Below are 22,225 nucleotides of genomic sequence, written 5' to 3'. Positions count from 1 at the left end.
GTACTTGATAGTTATGTACGTGGCCCACAAATGGAATTACTAGTCATGGTTATCCAAGGTGTTGCTGACAAAAGTGCTAGAATTCTAGGATCCTCCTTGAGCAGTGGAATTATTCACAGGAAAGATTCTCATTCTTGTTTGAAGTATAAGAATCCAATTTAGCTGTAGGTTCTGCCACCTCATGTTCACTTTTTATAAACTGTTTTAACAGTCAAATCTCTGATACGTTCCAGGAACTGCAAATAATGAGACTGGAGGAGGGGAGTAGAATTAGTGTTGTGCATTGTCAAATGCAGTGGCTTGTGGTTTAAGTTTTTTCCTCTGTATTGAAAGATTTTTAGCAGAAAATTCAAAAGAAACTTCATTAAAAAGTTTTTATCTCAGAGGCTGAAAGTCCACACAATGGACACAATGTATTTTCACGTGTTTGCCCAATGAATCTGCATGTGCACTATTGCCTTGTGTGTGAAAATTCTTAAGTTATTTTAAACGTGGAGCTCTAAATCCAGTGCCTTCTACACTGTCTCAAGTGCTGAAGACTTGTTCATTGTTTTCTAACATGTGCACATGTGTTTTGAACTCGACTGACAGTTGGTAGGCCATGCTAATCCAAGCATTTAAAAAAATAGTAATTTATGAAAAGAACAGTGAAGTGGTGACATGTGGCATTACCAATGGCAGAAACCTTGTTCCCCAGAGTGTCAAAACCAAGTAACCCCAAAGAGAGAATGCTGGTGCCTGGTATATCAAGTTCTCACTGAACCAATGCCTCTGTTATCTCCTTCAAAGCTGCCTTGCTGCTGTTCCGCGTGGGACTTGTTCATGTGCTGTTGGTTGGAAAAAACTGATGACGTTTTTTTGGATGCCTTAGTGTCTTTATAGTATCTGCAAAGTTGTTGGAAACCTGGAACATATGGAACTCAATTCTCAGAGCTGAATCTGAGCCTGAGAAGTGCAAATTGTCTGAACAGCTTTGAAAAGAACCTGTTTCACAAGAAGTGTTTGGATTTGAACTTGAGGGTTTTTAGTGACAGCTTGGGAGGCTCCTTGAGCTTACTGGAACTGCATTATTTGCCTATTTAAAATTCTGATGTTGAGCAGTAGCTGCTGAAGCTGAGTATTCAACTTTGTGTCAGGCTATTAGTTCTAATTTATATGCTGCCTGAAATTTATTTTTTCAGGCATCAGATATGCCATTGGTTCTTATAAATCAGACACATGTTGTATATACCAAAAACCCCTGCTTGAAGTCCAAGTTACAGTGACAAATTGCTAACAAATACACAAGTGAGTTTGGAGAACAGAAGGAAAGAGTGGAATAAAGGTGAAGCTTCTAGAAACACCTTTTTTGGCCAGTGCAATGTGGGAACTTAAAACTGACAACAAACCACTTGTTTTAACTGGTGTCAATTACTAGTTCCCCATGGTTTTGTAAACTTAGTCTGGAAGCTGGGGTGGGGGAAAAAAGGAATTAACTTTTTTACTTACTAGTGATACATGTTCATCCTTGGGATTTAGCTGACAGTTGTGGTGATGAAGCTTGAGGCAGAATAAGAATAGATCATGTGCAGTGTTATTAGTTCAGCATTATCAGCAGAAACGGCTTGGTTTTGACGTTAAGCGAGAAGGTACAAAATTACTTGGGAGATGGAGAAGAGCTATTTTAGGCCAAGTGCTGTTTTTCTTGTGGTCTCACCAAGGCTGCATATGAGGATTGTTAGAGGGAATAGAAACATTCGGCCTTTATTTTGTCATTTCAAGACGCAAAAAGAAATATACCAAGGAAACTTTAACTTAGACCACAGGTAACGCTAGGCACCTTTGCTTTCCCATATCTGAGTATTCTGCCAATTGGTTTTTTGCTTTGAATAATGTCTGTTATTCATACAGAGGTAGGTGAATTTTATTGGGTTGACCTGGTTCTTATCCCTTCCCCCAGTAAGAGTTCTGTTCTGTCTCTAGAAGTATGCAGAAATATGTGTGACAGTGCATCTGAATCTTCTTTGTATACAGTTTCTGCTGAACTCCTGAGGTAGCATAATTCTGGTTGCTGCTGTTTAGTTCTCTGAAGTCTCTCATGTTCTGCTAGGAATCTGTTTTGTTTGCTTGTGACAACATTTAGCTGCTTCATTCAAATGAATTTGGGCATATGCAAAAAAATCCAGGCTCCAGCTGTCTCTGTGGCATGCAGTGCCATTTACAATTGGAGTCTGCTTCCCAAAAGCAGCAGTGTTTTGTGCTTTGAATTTCTTAAAGAACTTTCTAGTTAGTAATTTAAGATTATTCAAAAAGACCTTTTTTTAGTGTTGTCAAATTTAGCTTAGATCTGGGATAAACACAAAAAAAGTGACTGAACTTCACAAGGCATATACTATTCCTGTTTAGGCTTCACATGAACAAGGCCAAGCAAATGAAGTTCTGGTTCTCCTAGTTTCTTTAACCTCAACTGTTGCTTTTGCATCAGCTGAGGCTATAAGAAGTCTTTCATAAATGTATGCAGTTTAGTGAAGTGAGAGCTGCTGATGCTGTGTGTCTGTTAACACAATCATCTATGAACTACTGATCCACCTATGCCGTATCTCTGCATTTATTAGAACACTGCAGTTCTTCTGTAGCTACGTCCCACTGGCAAATTGGTCTTCCTTGGATTGACCAGTATAGCCAAGCTTTTCTTTTGGCTTAGCTGAGCTCCCATTTCATAGCAGCACTCTTTGCAGTGATCCTTGAAGTGCACTGTGAGATGCTAGAAGTCCATGAGCATTATCCCATTGGCTAACTTTCCTGTCCAACAATAGCCTTCTTAGTCTTGTTAATTTTGATAATCAATGCATTGCATAGCTGTAAAGAGGAGGAGTGAAGTTACAGACCTGTGTCTCTTTACTTTCCTGTGCAATATCTGTTAGCTTGATTGATGACAAGTTCTTCCTTGCATCCTGGAGTCCAGAGAATAATGTTCCTTTGCTCGGTCTTCTCTTGTGCTTCTGAAGCTTCATTTGCTCTTAATATCCTTTTGGAGCTACTGTCTTCATCTGAATCTTGCTTTGTTTATTGGTCTGTATCTTGCACAGAAAAAAAATCCTATCTTCAAAACTGATTCACTGCTGTGCATAAAATTGCTGTTCTTTCTCACTGTGCATCTCTAAAACAACTGCTGCAAAGGTATGGGTGTCTTTTTGTGTTCTGATTTGAACAGGGGAGTTATCCAAGAGCTTTAACTCCCACTATCCTAAGTTTGACTCACAGTAGGACTGTTCCATAGCTATGTCAAGTTGCTTTAGCTGAACGTAAAGTTTTTTCACTATCAGTTTAGCTGTTGACAGATAAAAATTCAGATTAACTTTTATGAATAATATCTTGTGTGAAGAACTCTAATCTGTTCTTTTGCTCACTTACTATCCTTGCAGTTTTTCTGCATGCAACTATTTAAAAAAAAAAAAACCAAAACAAAACCAAAAAGGAAAAAAATCCTAAACCCTAAGAACCCCTGAAAATCCAAACCTGCAATAGAAGCGCTTGGAGGATGTACCTACCAGTTAAAATGTCAGACCTGAGTTTACTTCCAGCTTTTCTGTTTCATATTGTCTTTAGCCTGTAAGAAAAACCGTACCTTCCTTGGGACTGCATGTAATGCTGTTTGTGCCTTGCAGCACAAGCTGATAAGTAGAGGAGCTTGAGCAGACTGAGTAGTCACTTAGATATCTGCAATAGCATTTCAGTAAGTAGCTGCACTGATTTGTTGTCCACTTCTAGTGCTGCATGGTAGCAAGCACTTCAGCCTATTAGTGTACAAGACCTGTAGTAGTAGGGTTCCTAATGCCTGAAATGATGGAGACGGACAGAGAGCTCTTGCTCCCAGCATGAGAAGCATTCCCTGGTGATAGTCTGAAGGTTGCTGTGCATGTGTTCTCATGTATTGGGTATGTTGAAGCTAATAACCATCTTCTGTCACTAGAATTTGTCATGGCCTCCTTGTTATCCTAGACAGAAGCCCTCTTAACCCTCTAAGCTGATTAGATACCACTGGCTCAGAAGCTCAGTGCCAGTGAAGTCCCAGGTGAAAATGTACAGTACTTAACTGTGCTCCTTTTTCCTACTCAACTTCTGCATTCCTTTGGAAATCCTACACTTGTTACTATCATGTATAAAAGATGTTTTGTAGTAAAGAGAAGTTCTGGTTGGCCTCAAACTGCAGCGTACTATCTTTAGAAAAGCTGAGGAAAGCTTTATAACTACCTATTAAAATTGACAGGATTTGTTAATATTTTCATAATCAAAGTTAATTGGGTACCACACTTGTTAACTGTACCTGCTGAAAGCTTCAAGTTCCTGAAAGATAAATGTTAGTGACATCTATGGTGCTGTTTACCGAACTGAAATAGTTTGCAGTAAAACACACCTAAGACACCATTGACTAAATACAACTTTTTTTAGAAAATAATAGCTTCATTTCTTGATGCAACTTGCTTTACTCCTAAGATTTAGGGTAAACGTCATTTGGGCAGGAATACTGTGTCATATTTGCTTCTCCTTTAGCAAATGAAAGAGCCACATCATTTCCAGTAACTTAAAGCAGAACAGTTCTTGCATGATTCTTGAGAGAACTGAGAGGTGTTTTGCAACTGTGTATTAACTTCAAGGCTGCTGCTGTTATGAATTCTGGTATTTACATGCAGATGATCTAAAGACATCTTACTTTGCAGGACATATATCTACAGTGAAGGAAGTGTATCTCAAATAACTTTTGATAATAGAAGAGCTAGAAAATAAAAGCTCCACTGTGAAATCTTCCAGATCTTCCTTTGTTCAGGCATGAGTATGTCAGAGTGTCTGCCTACAATGTTATGCTGTTGAACACTTGTGGCAGTTTTCTAAATTCTTAAAAATTAAAACTGTAACACTGTTCATCAGGCTTTTTTTCACATGAACTCGTTATAACTCAAGGTCAAGATATCCCTGTCCTGTGGAACAAAGCTCTCTTGGAGGACCTGGTAGCGGAAGTTCATACCCTGCATCTCCTGTCGGCAGCATGCTGTGCTCTGCCTCTTTGAACTCCTACCTTAAGCGCTTCTAGATTAACTTTCAACTGCATTTCTGTTGAACAGTGAAGGCAGCTAGGGAAATAGTGCAAGAAATAATGTATTTCAGGTAAAACCAGCGTGTTTAGTCAAGCTTCAGAGTAACTGTTCATGTATTAACTTGTTGACAGTTCTGAAGTGCAGAACTCCTCATTTGGTGTCATCTTTGGTACTCTGTGATGGTAATCCTGTGAAAAAATATTATCCCAAGAAAGTGATGGTGTTACTGAATCCGGGTGGCTTGTTGAGAGCCAAATTTGCATTTCAGTGCAAGGAAAAGTCCCAACATGTCTGCCACCTCTCTAAATATGGCTCTTAGCTTCTCAGATGTTCACTTTGATAACTCTTTCTTTGAGGCTTAAGCAATAACAAAAATGCCACGTTTTCTGTAAATGAGAAAGTTTGGAGGCTTTTGGTGAGGCTCTCTTTCACTCTGAGGAAAGATGTCTGCCACTTAGTACAGTTGGGGGCATACAGGGAACTTTGTATGGCTACTTAAACTTTGTCTAAGCTTAGAATCACAGAGTACTTAAGGTGAGAGGATCCCTGGAGATTGTAGTCCAACTCTACTCAAGTGGGGGCAGCTTCTTTACCTTAGTGTACTTTAGCTCTTTCTTGTACTAGATCCTAGTCCCACAAACAGTGTGCAGAATCAGAAGTATGATTCTTGGCTGTAAACCCTCTTAACATTGCTTTAGTTCTAAATGACATGAAGTCTTCGGTGAACTTCTCCTGTACAAACCAGCTGTTTCTCACAGATTGTGGTTCTGATGTTTTGGTGAGGGGCTTAATTGCTCTGTATACTTATTCTTAAAAGTGGAGCACATGTTAGAGCAACCAAGCACATACCCAAGCTAGAAGTAGTAACTAGCTGGCTAATCTACTTAAGAGAAAAGTGATAAAACTTCAGCACGAGTTCTCTTGTGACTTCTGACAGTTGACAAGCATCCCGAGTGACTCATCTTTCAAAACACTACAGAATTCACAACACTTTATTTACTCAATCATACAGGAGCTATGACTGTTACTGAGCAGACATTAAGGAGACAGATACACATGGAAAAATGTCCTATTTGTAGGCCCAGTGATGTAAGAGTATTAAGCCATAATTCATTGCTTTTCAAGTGATAATAAATGCCATGTGAATTTTTCAGGGCATCAAGTCGGGTTTCTCTTAATGATGAGAGAAAGCTATAAAATCTCTTTTTTTGTCAAGTTTTAATTCCATCTTTTTTTAGAAGAAACCTCGTTAAAAAGTGTGAAGTAAGAGCCTTGAAGAAATGAATGGGCTTTTTATAAGGGAGTTTATAACTCAAGTCTGACTCATTGAATTTGTGCAGCACAGTGGGAGACAGTATTAAACTCCTGCAGAAAGTGTATCATGCCTCAGAATTGAAGCAAGGTGTATTGGACAACGTTTAAATTCCACAAGGATCTAAGTAGTTGAGTTATCATCCTTGAAGATGCTTAAGAAGCAGGTAGATGTGCTTTGGAACATGGTTTAGCGGTGGACTTGGCAGTGCTGGGTTCGTGGTTGGACTCAAGGATCTTACAGGTCTTTTCCAACCTAAACAATTCCGTGATGCAGACTTAAGATCAATGTGATTAGGACATTCAAAATCTGATGTAGCTAAACACACTAAATGAAGAGGCTATGAGATACAGTGGTCTGTTATTAATACTACTAATTGAAGCACGAATACTTTTATGCAAAATAAATTGCCTAGCAGTGTTTTAAGTCCTTGGGTGAATAACAGGAAAGGTGCAAGTCTTGTGGAGAGAGTGAAAAGTTCACATGCCCTAAAGTGAAGTCAATGAGTCTAATTCCTCTGGGTGCAGGGAAGGAAACACTACTGTGAATAAGAGCTGCTGAGCTTTCTGTTTCAAGTTCCACAACTGTTTGAGGTGGTCAGCTCTGCTGTGTTTATCCACAGTCTTTCTGAAACAAGAAACAGAGGTGAAGTTGCTTTTGCATGGCTGAAGTGATGGGTCTGCATGTGGCCAGGTGTCCTTGGGGCGGATGCTTCTGAAGGGGGTGTAACCCCTAGGACTGCTGCCCACCAGGAGGCCCTCAGAAGCTTAGAGCTCCTTAACTTTTTTGGAAATGTAGGGAAGGGAGAGGATCTACAGCCAGTAGTAAAGACCGCTATCTGCAGGCTTTTTGATGTGATCTGCTTAGTAACAGGGGAGGGAGGTGGAAGGCATTCCTGATGGGCAGGATTATTGGATAATCTTCCAAAATGAGTCTTACTCCACTAAGAGTTGAAGCAGCTGACTTGGGCCACTTTCAAAACCCAAAACCTTATTACAGCTGTTTCTACACACTTGTAAGTCTGCTTTCAGAATATTTCAGTGCATCTAGAGAACGAGACAAATTGTCCTTGAGGCACCTGCTTGGAGAGAGCAGCCAAAAGCATAGTACATTAATTAAACCTAAATACCTCTGAACTTTATCAGCTGTATTGACTCAATTAATCCTTAAAGTTGTGGGACAGCTTCATAATACTTTGCAGCAAGGAAAACTAGTCAGCAAGAGGATTTCAAGCATCAGAGGAAGTTATGAAAAAACCCCCAAATAAATCAGGTCTCTGGAAAAAAACAACAATTTTTACAGCATGTTTGTTCTAGAATAATTGCACTTGTGTTCTGGCACTTGATTAGGAAAACTGATGAAAGCTGCTTCCTTGCACTTAATGCTCTTAAGAGTATTGTTGTTTGATCTCCTTTGCAGTTACACAACATGAAATCAATGGGAAAGGATAACAAACATCCAGTAGTGCATTTAGTTCTGTTTTTCTGAAGGGGAAAACATCCACTCAGCAAGGCTGAGTGGTCTTCTGTGTCATGGCAAGCTTCTTCAGGCTGAGTAACCTAATATAGCATCATAATGGCATAGCCTTGCACAGTGTGTAGTCTTCATATTTCACTTTCTGAATTTGTCTCTTTTCACAAAGTAAAAGTGATCAAGTTGGCATATTTTTGCTGTCTGAAGTGGTATCAACTGAAATAAAAGAAAATCAATTAATTAGCCTCGAACTTACAAATCAGCTTAATGTTTCCGAAGTATGACTTCACAGTATGCAACACTTGCCTCGGGCAAGAGGTGGTGCTGTTGAAAGCACATCAGTCTGTTAATTACATCGGCTTTATTGGCCCTGCAAAGGTTGTGTGCATGACCGCGGTGTAAGAGGAATGGGTAACGTTGCCCTCCAGTGGCTGACGCCTGGAGAATACCGAGCCTGTTTGCACCGGCAATACAGAACCAAGCATTGGGAAAGTCTGGGATGAGTAGGATGTTAGCTTAAAAGTATATTATTTTAAATAGGACAAGTTTTCACACAGTACAAGTTCGATATGCTAAGGTTGTATAGGACTGAAAATTTTCCTTCAAACTTTAGTTAAAGAGGATGTAATTCCAGGGGCCTCTCCTATTCATTGCAGGAGTCCGTTTTAGCCACTGTCTGATCAGATCAGCTTGTTGCAGCAGCATCTTAGCTTCATACAGAATTCAGAAATAGATTTGGCTTTACAGTAGTTTTATTGCTTTACAGTAAAGTTTATTGCTTCTGTTAACCTTTGAATGAAGTTCTCAAATAATGCTAACATAACATCTTTACTACATTCTTATGAAACAAGTTATCTTGCTCTTGTCTAGAGCTACCTGTGTTAGCTTGTAAATCCATGGCTTATTTATTAAACTGATAAATTCTTATCTAATATATTTACAGCTCAACTAACTTAAAGTATCTCCATGGCTCAGAAGAGAAGGGGAAAGCAATAAATCTGTCTCCACAACTTTGGTAATGTTTTGAGGCTTGACAGAGGAAATAGCTAGCTCCTTTCCCTTATGTTTTTCCATTCTTTTAATGTAAAGGTAAACAATGCTTATAAAACTCAATTCACTCCAGACCAGGGGGAGATGAAAATTACTTTACGTTTCTGCCGCTTAAAGTCAAAGCTTTGAAGCTGCACGTGTAAAGCAAGACAGTATTTTTTATCAGTTCAGTCTGAGCCTTAGCTTTAGGGACAGACTCCCCAGCCGCCCGACCGTAGCCTCCCCCGCACGGTGCCTGGGGCGGGGGGAAGGCAGCTCGTTCCGCCGTGGGGGTCTGGGCGAGCTGTGGCGGGGATGCCGCGCTGCTCCCTGAACGCGGGTTTGGGCTCGGCCGCTCGGGATGCGCTGCGCGCGGGCGGGCAGCGGCAAGGAGCCGGGCGGACCCGGAGCCCGCGGCGGTGCGGAGGATGCTGGCTGCCTCCCTCCCACGGGAGCCGAGGAGGCTGGGAGGCGGGGGACACGGGGCGCGGGGGGGCCGCCCGGCGGGAGCGGCGCTGGCACAGGCGGGAGCGGGGGCGGCGCTCCCGGGGCGGGGCTCGGCCCATCCCCGCGGGGCGGGGGGCGCGGGCCCCGCGCTGTCCCCGCCGCCGGCTGGCTGCGGCCGGCCCCGCCGCCTCCTCCCCGGACACGCATTATTTACAGCCGCCGCCGTGGTAAACACCGGGCACGGCGCGCTCGCAGCCGCCGCCCACCCGCGGCCCTTCCCCGCGGCGCGGCCCCTGGAGCTGCCGGCCCGGCTCCGCTGGGTGCGGCCCCTCGCTGACCGCCTGCCCTCCGCGCTCTCCTTGCAGGACCTGTCTGTTCCACCTCGGGCTATAAGAAGGCGGATGATGAGATGTCCGGAGCCACGTCCGCGGCGGATCTGGACGAGGCACCAGCCCGCACCATTTACTTGAACCAGCCCCAGCAGAGCAAGTTCCGCGACAACTGGGTCAGGTACGGAGCAGTCCCCGCTTCTCCCTTTCCAGGCGGCAGCCCGCACACCCCGCAGCCGTGGGCTGGGAGGACTCGGATCCGTCTCCCTCGCCTCTCGACCCTGCCCACGCCAGCTTTCAACACAATAAAACGCGTCTCAGCCGAGGCGGATGGGTTTACTGCCTGCGGTGGGTACCAGGGTCTGGCCAGTGCACGGGCGAATCCAGCAGCAGCAAGGGATGAGCTGCTTCTGTCGACAGTAGTGAGAGCAGGGAGCTGGTAGAGCCGCGTGGGCAAGATGCACAAAAAGGTGTTCACTTCAGTAGGGCACTGAATTCTGGAGTAAGAGGACCTACTCAAGTATTTCTGGATGCAAAGGTTAGGCCATGAAAATTTAGTGGGAGTTCTGGGTAGAATCCAGTAAACTCCATGAAATGTCCCCTTAAGAAGTAGCGTTCGGTTGAAAAAACAACTAGGCTAAGCATATATGTATAGAATAGGAAGGAAGAAAAGAGAAAGTACATCTAGCAGGACAAGAATGACTACAGAAACCGCAAGCTGGCATCCCTGTGTGTAAAAGGCTACGGTCCACTTTTGTCTTTTAATTGAAGACCAGAGGTAATCTTATTTTCTGTTTGGAGCCTTTAATGTAGGGGTGTGTGTGTGTTAATACTTTCAGTGGTATGATTAATACCATGTTGTTGTAGTTTGGAAACACAAATAACATGGACTGAAACATGGAGTATGAGGATGCATAACGTGAGCAAGTTGTGGCGGTGCTTGCCACACTTGCCTGGGGTTAGCTGGATGAACAGATGGCTCCTGTCATGACTAAGGAGGAGCATTATTTAGCAGGCTTCTGTTCATTAATGCAGATGTTTGGGTTATTGTTCAAAGAACAGTTTACACAATGAGTGCCTTTATGAAAAGAGAGGAGTTTTATATCATGTTGTGAAGTGATGATTTCCATTATCTGGTTTATTGTGTGTATTACCAAGGGCAGTTCTAAGAATATCCTCTGGAAGGGTGCTGGTGTTCTAGGCATCACAGCAACTTACTTATAGGTGGTTTTCTCCTCAACTTTGACTCGTTACATACTTGTCTGGGAAAGTCTGTGGTTTAGGAGCAATTAAAATGACACATTTTCTTAGTATCTTCCTTATTCTATGTGGGTAGAAACAGTGGATGTTTTCTTGCTTTATTTTTCCTTGACTGACTGAAGGATGAGTTTAACTGTTTCCTGTGCATAGGCTATTTGTGCTTTTTCTGCTTTAAGAAGGAAAAGCAGGGAATAGAGCAGAACCTGTAGTTTAGGTTTTCCAGAAGGGATTCTGTTCTGATCTGGCTAAATCTTACAGAAAAGTAGTGTGTGACTGCTACCAGGAACTTGTTCCTGACAGTGCTATTACTAAAGAGCAGTTGGGCCCAATTGCTGTCTGGCAGCTATCCCCTGATAGCTGTCCAAGTTTCTCATTACCTTTTTGCATCTTTGCCTCTTGACAGGCAAATTTTGAGTCATGAGGAATATTGTGAGGGATAGGGCAAAATGCAGGTAGTGTAATAGCAAAGTAGAGATACTTTCATTACCTGGTTAGGAATCTTAGCTCCTTAGTGTCACTTGGAAATTAAGTTGACTTTATAATGATTTGCTCCTGCTTAGTAAGAAAGCTTTGATCCCTTGACTTTTAAAGGGTGACAGACATTGCCTGTGCTCTTTCCATCCTCTGGATTAGCTTTCTTCCCCCAGCCTGGTGGGACTGAAGGCACAGGTGATCTGAGCTTGTAATATGTGAGTAAGGAGGCCTTGTGTGGAGTATGAGTGGTTGGTTATTTAGTTACTTCAGTATATTGGAGTTTCTCTTGAGGAGCTGGAGTTCTCTGTTGCCTTTTGGACTTTCTTGCTTAACTGTGTTCAGCTTCAGAATTTCATTCAGCACTGGATTTCTCTTACTGTTGGATTTGCAGACGTTTTGTCTCCCTAGGAAGCATGTGTACCACAAGAGCAAGGTGTTGGGTAAGCATGTAAACACCTGTACATAAGGGCTTGTGGAAAACTGAATTGAAAATAATAAACCAGCTTATTTTAAATTGCGTGAATTCTGACTGTCATATTTTTGGTAGTCATCAAGGATTCTCTGAATAATAGTGGGAATTTGTGAATGTTCATAGGAAGTTTTCTAAATTAAGGGTAGTGTGAAAAGCTTGCTCAAAACAAAGCAAAATACAGCAAGAAATGGAAGTGCAGAGCATGGAGGAGGGCAGGTTAGAGATAAGGCTTTTTGTGTAAGATGCTCTAACCATCTTGAGCTGCTTAACTTTTTGTGGGTAGAGAAGCAGTGGTAAAAGCGAGTTCCAATGTTTGTGGGAGCATAAAGACAAACTAATTTTGGATAAGTTAAGAAAAATAGATAATTCTCTTAATACCACTAAGTAGTGTGTAGTGCTATTGCAAAAATTAAGTGGATGGCAAGATGGCATTAACACTCTAAGAAGTCTTGAAGTGTGAGGATGTAGAAAGAAGAAACATTTCTTCTTTCCCCAGGCTCTCCGGTGTAAATGAGACTATGAGGAGGTGCAGAGAAATGGCCAACTTCTTTTGTGTTCTTGGAACTTTGTAACAAACTATTTCAAAACTTAGTGCTGTATGTTACAGGCTGGATTTAGCTTGGCCCTTGACACGTGCATATATATGGCTGTCACTGTTGTTTATTATCCTGTAGCAGCAGTGATTACATCTGTAGAAACACCCCTTCTACCTGCATCAGAAGCTGTTTTCAGTCCTGCTCTGTTCATTTTGAAAAACTTGGTATGTGTTACTTTTTGGACGTTTTATTAAAAGGTGAGTTATGTTCTGTTTTCAGCTGAAGCATTTTAGAAGCTTTGACATATGTAAAAAATGAACAAATGTTATTACTTTGTGCAACATAGCTGTACTGCGGTATTAAATGTTTGCTTTTACGAAAGCTAACTAGTACCTGTTTTGACATATTCAGCATACGTAATTTAAACACTTGTCAGTTTAACCAGAGCCTTTCTGTACATTTAAGTCCAGTAAGAAATGAAACATTTATGTTGAGGAGATTTCCAGTTGCTCTACACAGCTTTGTGCCACTTACTGTGACATTTGTGCTCTGGAGCATCCGCTCTGCGTACTGAAGCCCTGCTTCCTGTCAAGTGGCTGGACATGCCTGCCAGTGGGAAGTAGGGAGTAAGTTTTTTTTATTGTCCTTTGCTTCTCTATGTGACCTTTGCTTTATTAAACTGCTTTTATGTTGACCCATGAGGTTTTTTTTGTCCTGCTGAGAAGAGGAATGATAGAGCAGATCAGGGAGTACCAAGTGTCCAGCCAAAGTCAGCCCACAACAAGATGGGAAACAAGCTTCCCTATTGCCTTGTAAGACCAAAGGAATACAGGTGGAGTGTGGTGGTAGGGGCTTGAATGCTGTGTTAATACTTCTGAGATGACCAACGTAACGCCATGAACACATTTCCAAATGTATCCTCAGTGAAGACTGGACATTTTTCTTGAAGTGAGAATGTTCTATAAATTTTGTTTTCATGTAAATTCAGTTTCTTGATGTTTAAAGAATCTACTCTGACACCAGTGGCTTGTTCTGAATGTATAATAGTACTGTAATAGGAATTTCTTCAGTGCATGCAGTAAAAATCACCAATGAAGTGATTTGAGCCCCTCACTTGTTGTGTGTGTTAATGTTGATGCAAAAGAAGTTGGACTTCTGGTTTATTCATCCAGGAAGAACAAGTGTGCTGAGATAACTTTAAGGACATTAGAAATTGTCTCCAAATTTTCAAAGCTCATTGGAGCTGTTCTTGTAAATGTTGCTCTAGGTAATATTCTTCTGTTCCAGGCCTGGTAATGCATCCTGGTGCAAATCTGACTTGCATCTGAATCAGGACCCCAAGTTCAGTCTCAGTTTGTGGCTTGAGTTGGGAGGTCAGGCACAGCAGCACTCAGGAAGGGCAAAATTCAACTTGTTTTTAATGGCTCTTGAGTCCAAAAGCCTTGCTTGAAAGCTTCTTATCAAAACAGACTTTGGTGGCTTGACCTGTTGGGGAAGTCCTAAAAGTTGCATTCTGATATCCAGAAAATCCTCAGTTCAGAAACTTGTCTTCCATACGGGCAAAAGTTAAATTCTGTTAGAAAAGGTAATGAGCAAAAAGTCTTGAGTGTTTACTTTTAAACTGTACAGGGTCTTAAAACCCAAGTAAACAGGTGAGAATCAATTTCTTGTCTCGTAAGGCAGAAGCACTTGCACTGGGGAATTTATCCCTGAAGACTGTAGCAAGGCTTCTAGTATAATCATAAATCCCATACTAAACAGACTCCTGTTTATCTGTAGTCCCAGACTGTCCCATCAGTGTCTGCATGATGCTTGCTGGTGACAAAACTGCAAACACAATCTTTATTCTTCCTTTAATTTCATGTGTGTTGTATTAAATGAAGCCAAGTGCATTGCTTTATTGGCTTTTGTGTGTGGGTACTGTAGAAGGTCAGTTGTGATTTAGAGGCGTTCATGCTTTTTGATGGTGTGGGGAGGTTCTCAATGGTGAAACAGGAGTTGCTGGTATCACTAACTCATTAGTACTGACCCTTGTAACCCGAGTAGTGTTTGCTACGACCTGGTTGAAAGTGTGGATTGTAGTCTGCTACGTGCAGGTGAATTTCTCTGCACATAGTGGTGTAACCCAGCATTCATCTTGCACCAAAATGTATCCATGTTCTTCAGGTAAAAATGCCTCTATTTCTGTTCAGTTTATTCTCAGTAGAATTCAGGCACTGGCCATTTGTTTTATTGTGTTAGTATTACATTTCAAATACTCTTCTGTTGTCATGTGAACAGATTGCTTGCCTGACTGCAGAACAGCATTTTGAAATTTTTCGAAGAAGGGATGTATTATTATAATCTGAATGCTGCAAGTCTAATCATGTGTTAAACTAATCCTTTAACTCTTTTTAGTTTTAGGTAGATACTATTTTAAGTGAAAAAAAGTATTTAGTGTAACATATTTTTTTAAATAAGCAAAAATTTGTTTCCTGCAGTGTAGCTGTTGCTGATACTGGAATCTATCACAATGAAAAAGGCTTGGGTACAGCTACAGAATGATTATTTTAGCCATTAAAATTCACTAAAAGTACCTGTTACTGTATGCTTGTGTTGTGTATAGAGATTGTACCAGTGTATTTGTAGCTGCTGCATTTTTGGTCTTGGGCTATTCCTAGGGCCAAGAACCCCTGGACAGTTTAATTGTTGAATTTTGCCTAGATGAAATGTCTGGATGAAAAACAACCACAGATATGGGAGTTCTAGTGCCCTTTCACCGGCTGTGTGCTGAGCTCTCTGGTATCCTGAAATTGTTCTGGTGGCTTTTGGCGTGATAAATTTCATAAATCAGCAGTAGCAACACAGCAGGTGAATTAAACTGGGTCCCTTTTTCTCTTTTTGAGTCTCCCTGGCTGCTAGTGGTCTGTAGAAAAAGGTGGAAGAGCAAGTTTATCTCAAGTGGACCTAAGTAGAGTTTAAGAAGTGTAATAACTGCATTCCACATAGTTTCTGTGGGTTGTGAAGATAATTACATTTCTCCCAAGACAGACTAAATATTAATTTCTTCTACCAGCCCCCTGCTTGTCACTAAAATAAACACTGCTTAAGTTGTGGTGACATTTAGAGTTTAAAATTTGCTTTAAAACTGAAGCTAGCACTCTGGCTTTTAGACAGCTAGCTAGCTTGTGTGACTTGTTTGGTATTTTTTTTAGCCATCTTCATATCAATGCTCTGTGTTTATGTGAAGGCTATTTTGTGTTTGCACAGCAACTAAATGTGGTACTAAACTTACTTTATTAGACAGTAGAATTTTGAGGTTAACTGTGCTGGTCAGCCCTGTTTTTATTGAGTTGTGCTTGCCAGCGGGGCTACTGCAAAGCAAGGATGTATTACTGTAGTGATGAGCTCGCACGCATGCTGAAACAATATCATGCCTTCAGAGCTTTTAGTACTGTTTCTAAACAGTCTTTGTTTAATGTATTTATTACTGAAAACCAGTCAGGAATCTGTTCCCCTTTTTGTAGGGATTTAATGAATAGGGAACTCATGGAAAGGCCTTTTCTGTTTGCGTGCTTTAGGAAAAGCCTCCAAGGTACTGGATTTTGAAGCAAAAGTGCTCTTGCTTCTATTAAATGTGACACGTGGTCTGGTTTTCACGCTAAACTGAGCATAAGCAGTTGTGGCAGTGCCTACTCTGTATTAAGACTGCACTACTGTAGGAGACTTTCCTAGTGGAAGTAATATTTGCTTTTGTAATTAACATCAATTACATTATTTGTTGCAGTCTTTTACTAGCTGTGTATGGCAGTAGGGCTGCTGATACTGGGGCAGTTTGGAATAAGGTACTCCAGGTCAGAAATTCTAAAAAATCCTTGCATGGTTAGGAGGTGATCCTAATGAACTAGAAAGTAATGGGATTGTTGTGCTTCAGTGGACAAGAGTTCATAGTGCATTTTCAGGTACTTCTGTCTTAACAGTGGTCTGTGTAAGGAGAGCAGCTGAGTTGAAGCACTTGAAGATAAGCTCGTTGCTGATGCAGCTTGGGAGGAAGTACAGGTAGCTCAGCCAGGCTGGGTTTGTCAGCCTGATCATCTTGCTCCTGAAATGGAGCTTGTGCATGAGGGTAGATAGCACTACTTGCCTGCTCAAGCAATGGTAACCATTGAGTATTGCCCTTAGCGCCCTACCATTTTACTAGGTGTTGATGTCGGATGCAACACTCAGATGTGCATGACCAGAAAATAGTGATGTGAGAATGATCTGCAATGTCTGTGCTAATTTAGTTTCTCCCTTGTCTAAAACACTCCTCAGCCTTAGTGGCTGGTTATCTAGCTGACAACTGTCTGCTTTTTTTTTTTGTTCATAATTTGTCTATGAAACCTTGAATTTAACTCGAATAAACTGTTCTGAAAAGTTTTGTTAAATTGCAGCAGACCCAAACCATTGTGGCCCCTATAAAACAAGTTCTAATGGAACTTGACCTGCAGGGAAATTAGTGGGCTGGGTTGATATGTCCTGACTCTTTTAAATGTGTATGAAACAATAATTTTCCCCTAAATCGTATGATTTGAGAAAAGAGGGCTCAGGGATTCTAAGATGTGATCAGTTCTACCTGTAACAAACGAGGAGAAGGAGGAGTTTTCCAAAGAGTGGTGCCTTTAGTTGCTTCTGGTGGAAGCCCATACTATAAATGAAGAAATAAGGAATGTGGGGAAGTGGTGAGGTGCTTGAGATGAAAACTATCCCACTGATAAGTTTTCTTCAGCTGGAAGCTGCTATAGTTGTTCTCAGTCAAAGTTAAAATTGATTCATTCTAATGCATTTGAATACTCTCAATCAGTTTCATTGTCTGTGTGGATAATTTCAGACAACAGATTCATCTTCTACAGTTTTGCTGCAGCTTTGTTGGGAAATCTTTCAGGATTTGATGTTTCAGTAGCTAAGCAGAAGAATGTCCCTTAAACCCATTTCTTCTTTTGACAATATATGAACTTGTATATATAAAATGTCTCCACTATTATGGAGAAACTCTAGCAGAGTGCAGGGAAAGATGGAAACAAAATATGTGCTTGGACAGTGGTTGTTCCAGAGCTGGGTGACAGATGTAATGTGATCACTCCGGGTTTTTTTGTCTTGCTTTGGTGAGCTTCAAGCAATGATGTCTTGCAGTATTCAAGTTGTTGCACTTTTTACTCTGCAAGAGCAAGTCCTGCTCCTTTCACACTCCTCTGCTCTGCCCTGAGCTCAGGGACTGTCTCAAACTGTCTGGAGTGTTTAAGCACCACATACCCTTTTCCTGGCTGACAGAAGCGTACAGCCATGAACAGAGCAGTGAAAGCCTTGCTGGCTGGAGTCTTCCTCTGTAAGAACTATAGTCTTGAGGACTCATCTGACAGAGCAAGGCCCTTCGATTGAATTGAGGACTGCATTGGTTCAGGCAGAAATTGCTTCCTGTTATAAAAACCAACAGTGGGTATTTAGGACCTAATTTTCAGTCAACCAATAATCATTTCATAAGCATGTAAGTAATTGCTTCTAATAAGCCCTCATGATGTATTTTTGGGGAATTTGTAAACAAGTTGATTTTTGTCTCTTTAGCACGTTTCAAGAAAGTACACCATCTTCCCTATGTGCGAGGAGGTAGATGACCTTTCACTGTCATACTCATGCAACTGCTAAGAACCTTGTTTGTGACACTTGGCTTTAGAACCACCTCCTCAGTATTCTACATGGGAGCAGCTTGTTGGTGAGATGTTCCTATAAATGGGCTTTCTCTGTACTCAGTGTAATAACTGAGTGTTGTTTTTTCTGTTAATATCTCTACAAATATGTAAAGGTTGCTGCTGTGCCTCCTGCTGCAATGGTGACTGCCTGGAGGTAGCTTGTCATACTACTCCTGTACTTGAAAGCTTTAGCAGAGCCTCACATGCTGATGTCAGTCTTGCTATTAAGTGTTGTGTGCCTGGCAGGACTTTAGCATGCAAACACCACTCTGCTAAAGACAGTATTTGAGCTCTTAAGTCAAGCAGATCATCTTGGGTTTTCTGGGGTTTTTCTCTTCCTTCTCTGTTACCAGGCATCTGACCTTTTGTACATGTTAATGAAAACAAAGCCTGTTTGCTCTAAGAGTTCAAGTCTGTAACATTCACTTTAATTACACAGCCACTTTGATGTGGTTCAGGTGTCTGTGCCTGGCTTTCTTAGAAATTGTTCCTGCAAATTGATGTGTGTTAACAGCACCAACATGAGGTGATACTCATTCTTCGGCTCTTGGAGAGTATTTCAAGTATGTGAACTGTGGCATGAGTAGGTTTGTGTGAATGCTGTCTAGGAAAAGGCAGTTTGTTGTTCTTGTGACTGCTGGAAATGGGACTCCATGTATCTCAAGGAGGTCCCATTTTCTTAATCATGATTATCCTGAAGGTGAAGTTCATCTTGGAGTTGCCGTCTGAAGGAAGGGGTGGAAGTGCACTAGATGGCTGCCTGGAAAAGTGCAGAGCTGTGTTCAGCTGCATGTCGCCAGCACACATACATGTCTCAAGGAAGTAACTGCTCTGCCTCTCTTACTGACAGCCTTTGCCTCTTCAAGTATTATTCAGAAAAATAAAACTTGACTTTATAAAATGTTTTTGGGAAAGGGGGGAAAGGGCAATAATGGGAGTGGTTGTGCAAGAATTAGGTATGAATAGCTAAAGGGACTATACTGGAAAGCTGCTACTGAGTTTCTCAGTGCACTGTTTGCTACTTTTCATTTGAGTGCTACTAAAATAACTAGGTAATACTTGCACTAATACGGTAATGAGTTAAAGTATGTGAATGACTAATTTTTTCCAATTTATACAGTGATTGCTTTCAGGAAAACCTCTGCATTGCTGTAGAAACAGTGGGGCCAGACTCAGCTGTAGTCAGGTGTATCTAAATTCATTTGTTTAGCAGGGTTTGGTACTGTTCCTCCTGACTTGCACAGTGGTGTAACTTGAAACATGACTTATGTGAATTAACTTGCAGGTGTAGAGGAGACACCACTTTTAGTGTTTGCACACCTGTTCAACGTTTAAATTTGTGTAGTTAAGCAAGATTTGCATAGTTTACAGCTCTCGCTTTAGGAGAAACTAGTTTGTTGTTTGTTTTCCCCCTCGTGGTTCCCTCCTCTACCTGCCTCAACCTGTTCTGTGAGCTGGAGACTTTGTATTCTTGGAGTTAAGATGGCTCTGATTGGGGCTGGTCAGAGAGCTAACCTGCCAGTTATTTTTTTTTTAGTGACCAAAACTGTGCTATGAGTGAGCTGACTGAATTTTCTACCTGTTCATCTGTAGATTTTTAACTTTTCCTGAGCTTTGATTATCCTGAAGTTTTAACACATCTACCTGTTGGGAGGGAGCACAAGGCTTTTTTAGTATTATATAAAAATAAATACTGTATTTATCATTTAAAGAACTGTTATTTGGAGCCAAATCAATTGAATGCTCCTGCCCAGCTTAGACTACTAGTAAGGTTTTTGTAAGAAGTTTTCTTTATGAATAATGACATGTATCTGCTTTTTATGCATACTTGTGGTTGCTGTTTCTGGTCCGTATGGTAACAGCTGACTGTGCCTGCCTCTAATTAGAGCTGTACCCATTTTCTGTAGACATCTGTCAAGTTACTTAAGCAACAGAATACATGCAGTGACTTAGTATGTACAAACCTCTTTCAAAAGAGCCTTACTGTGTTGGCATTAACAGAATTGTTAGAGTTAAGAATCATGTTTGAGCCAGCTAGCTGTAAAGTTGGTATGTGGTAGAATGGTGTTAATAAATGTTTCAGCTTGGTTGCAGTCAAATTCTTGTGTTAGTATAATCATAGCAATGTGATACCTAGAGGAATACTATTCTGATATAAAATCTGTAGTTGCTTGATGTCTAATTAGTACTTCTTGGAGAATTCACTTCTAGGTCTAAACCGTGAACTTGATTAACCCATGTTTTTAAGTCACAAGGTAATTCTGAGACGTGTGTTTAATTAAGTTCCGTGCTAAAGGAAGATTATTACACGAGACCAAGCAAATGTTGCTTAAAACAAAAAATACGTAGAGTTGGAAGGAATTAACAGCACTTGAAGGAAGTAACTTCATTTATATAAAAACTGGACTATGTTACATGCTTTAAACCTGGATGTATGATTTCACTCAGTTGGCTTAGTAGATGTGAGCCAGGATAAAGTCCAACCACCTGAAATTTCTGTACAATATTGAGTATTTAAGTACTTTATTCTGGTGAGCAATAGTAGCAATAGAATGAGATTTGCAGTTGGTTGAAGAGGAAATGAGGCAAGTTCCCAAGATAAGATGCATCTTAATTGTTTTTTAATTGGTCTTGGTTTTTTTAACTTACCACACTAATTCTTCTCTAGTGTTCAAAATAGAGCTTTTTATAACAAACTGAGCCATGTTACATCTTGTTACTGTTTGATTTTGAAAGATGCAACAGTGTGTGGTTAGATGGCTTGGAGGTGGGGATGAAGCAGATAAGAAGGGGAAGAAAGTGGCTAAAGCAAATAGGCTGGAGAATGTAGTTCTCTAACCTGGTCCATGCAGAGGCAGGAGAACCCCACTGAACTCAGCTGCTTGTGGATCAAGGTAGTAAGAGTTTCATGCATAGCAGCAGCCTGTTGTGAAAGGCAGATCATGTGGCTAAAGCATTTGGTTGTCGTAGTTCTTTATGATTGCTGAACAGTGATGCCGTGCATTTCAGTTGATCTGGAAGGCTTATTGGTGGGAAAGAGAAGACTAGACTTAGTGGAAAGGTAGTCTTGGCACTGCTAGGAAACTTCAGTAAAACAGGAATTGGAAAACAATTTTTCTTTTTTTCTTGAAAGAAGTATCCTGGTGTTCTCGGTTCCTTGGAAATACAAGACTTCGTTAAAAAAAACCAACCCAAACCTGAACAAAGCAAAAACAAAAAACCCCAAAATGAAACCAAAACCAAAGCAACCAAACAAAACGATCCCTCAAAATTCCTGTCATTGCTTGTTGGGCCTTTGCAAGGCATACTGAGCTGCAAGTGCTCAGTTGTTAAATCTCCAACTCATGCTGATGGTCAGTAGTTTAGTAGGTGAAGGTTCTATGCTGACAGTTAAATTATCATGTCAATTTGGATACTTTTCTCCTGAAGTTGTATTTATGCCCATTATGGATTTGATGTGAAGATGACAAGGTATTACATAGGTGATTAAGGCTAGTTAGTGCAATATGGTTTTTTTTAAGGCAGAAGAAATAGTAGTTACAATTCAGTTATATGTATGTTAGTTACAATATTTATATATATATGTGTGTGTGTGTGTGTATAGATATAAATAGGAAAAAAGCCAGAAAACATTAATCTGAAAAAGTGTGTATTGTTCTGGAGGATTATTCATAGCTGAGCGTAAGTTGTTCTGAAATGGGAAATGAGGCATTTTAAAAATGCAGTGCAGAATTTCTAATTTCTCTCATTCAACCCTGCCTCCTCCAACATTTAAATTCCATGTTTTGACGAGGGGTAAGCCCCTCATCAAGTGCTTGGAACTGAAATGAAAGCTTGCCTGTTCATGGTGTTGAAATTTGGGTGGATGGTAAATTCTCTGATAGTTCATCCAATAACAGAGGTACCAGTGATAAAAGTGTGCCCAAGGGCCTTCTGGGTCTGTGATACCTCTTGTGTTTGGTACAGCTCCTTATCATAACTGAAACAGCTACTTCCTCCATATTCTAAATCTATCTTTACTTTGTTATCTTTGAACTGCTTTCTAATACTGGCTTTTAGACTTTTTGGTCGTGATCCCTGCCTGATATTCTGATGAAGTACTAAGATAAAAAT

General features: G+C 40.9%; 1 protein-coding gene across 4 annotated transcripts in view; it reads left to right on the top strand.

Moving 5' to 3' along the window:
* ATP8A2 (ATPase phospholipid transporting 8A2) overlaps positions 1–22,225 on the top strand; it is a 320,810-nt gene that overhangs the window by 26,725 nt on the left and 271,860 nt on the right. For 2 of the 4 annotated variants that reach the window (XM_032099453.1, XM_032099455.1), the window contains one exon: positions 9,702–9,846. In XM_032099453.1, the coding sequence (XP_031955344.1) occupies positions 9,702–9,846 (145 nt within the window). Of the gene's footprint in view, positions 1–8,803; positions 8,876–9,478; positions 9,564–9,701; positions 9,847–22,225 lie in introns of those variants that run through there. The other 2 variants (XM_032099456.1, XM_032099458.1) reach the window with 2 other exon arrangements.

The sequence above is a fragment of the Corvus moneduloides genome, chromosome 2 (assembly GCF_009650955.1).
Source record: "Corvus moneduloides isolate bCorMon1 chromosome 2, bCorMon1.pri, whole genome shotgun sequence".
Taxonomy (NCBI): domain Eukaryota; kingdom Metazoa; phylum Chordata; class Aves; order Passeriformes; family Corvidae; genus Corvus; species Corvus moneduloides.
Note: the sequence above shows the minus strand (reverse complement) of the source record. Positions and strands in the feature narration are given on the sequence as shown.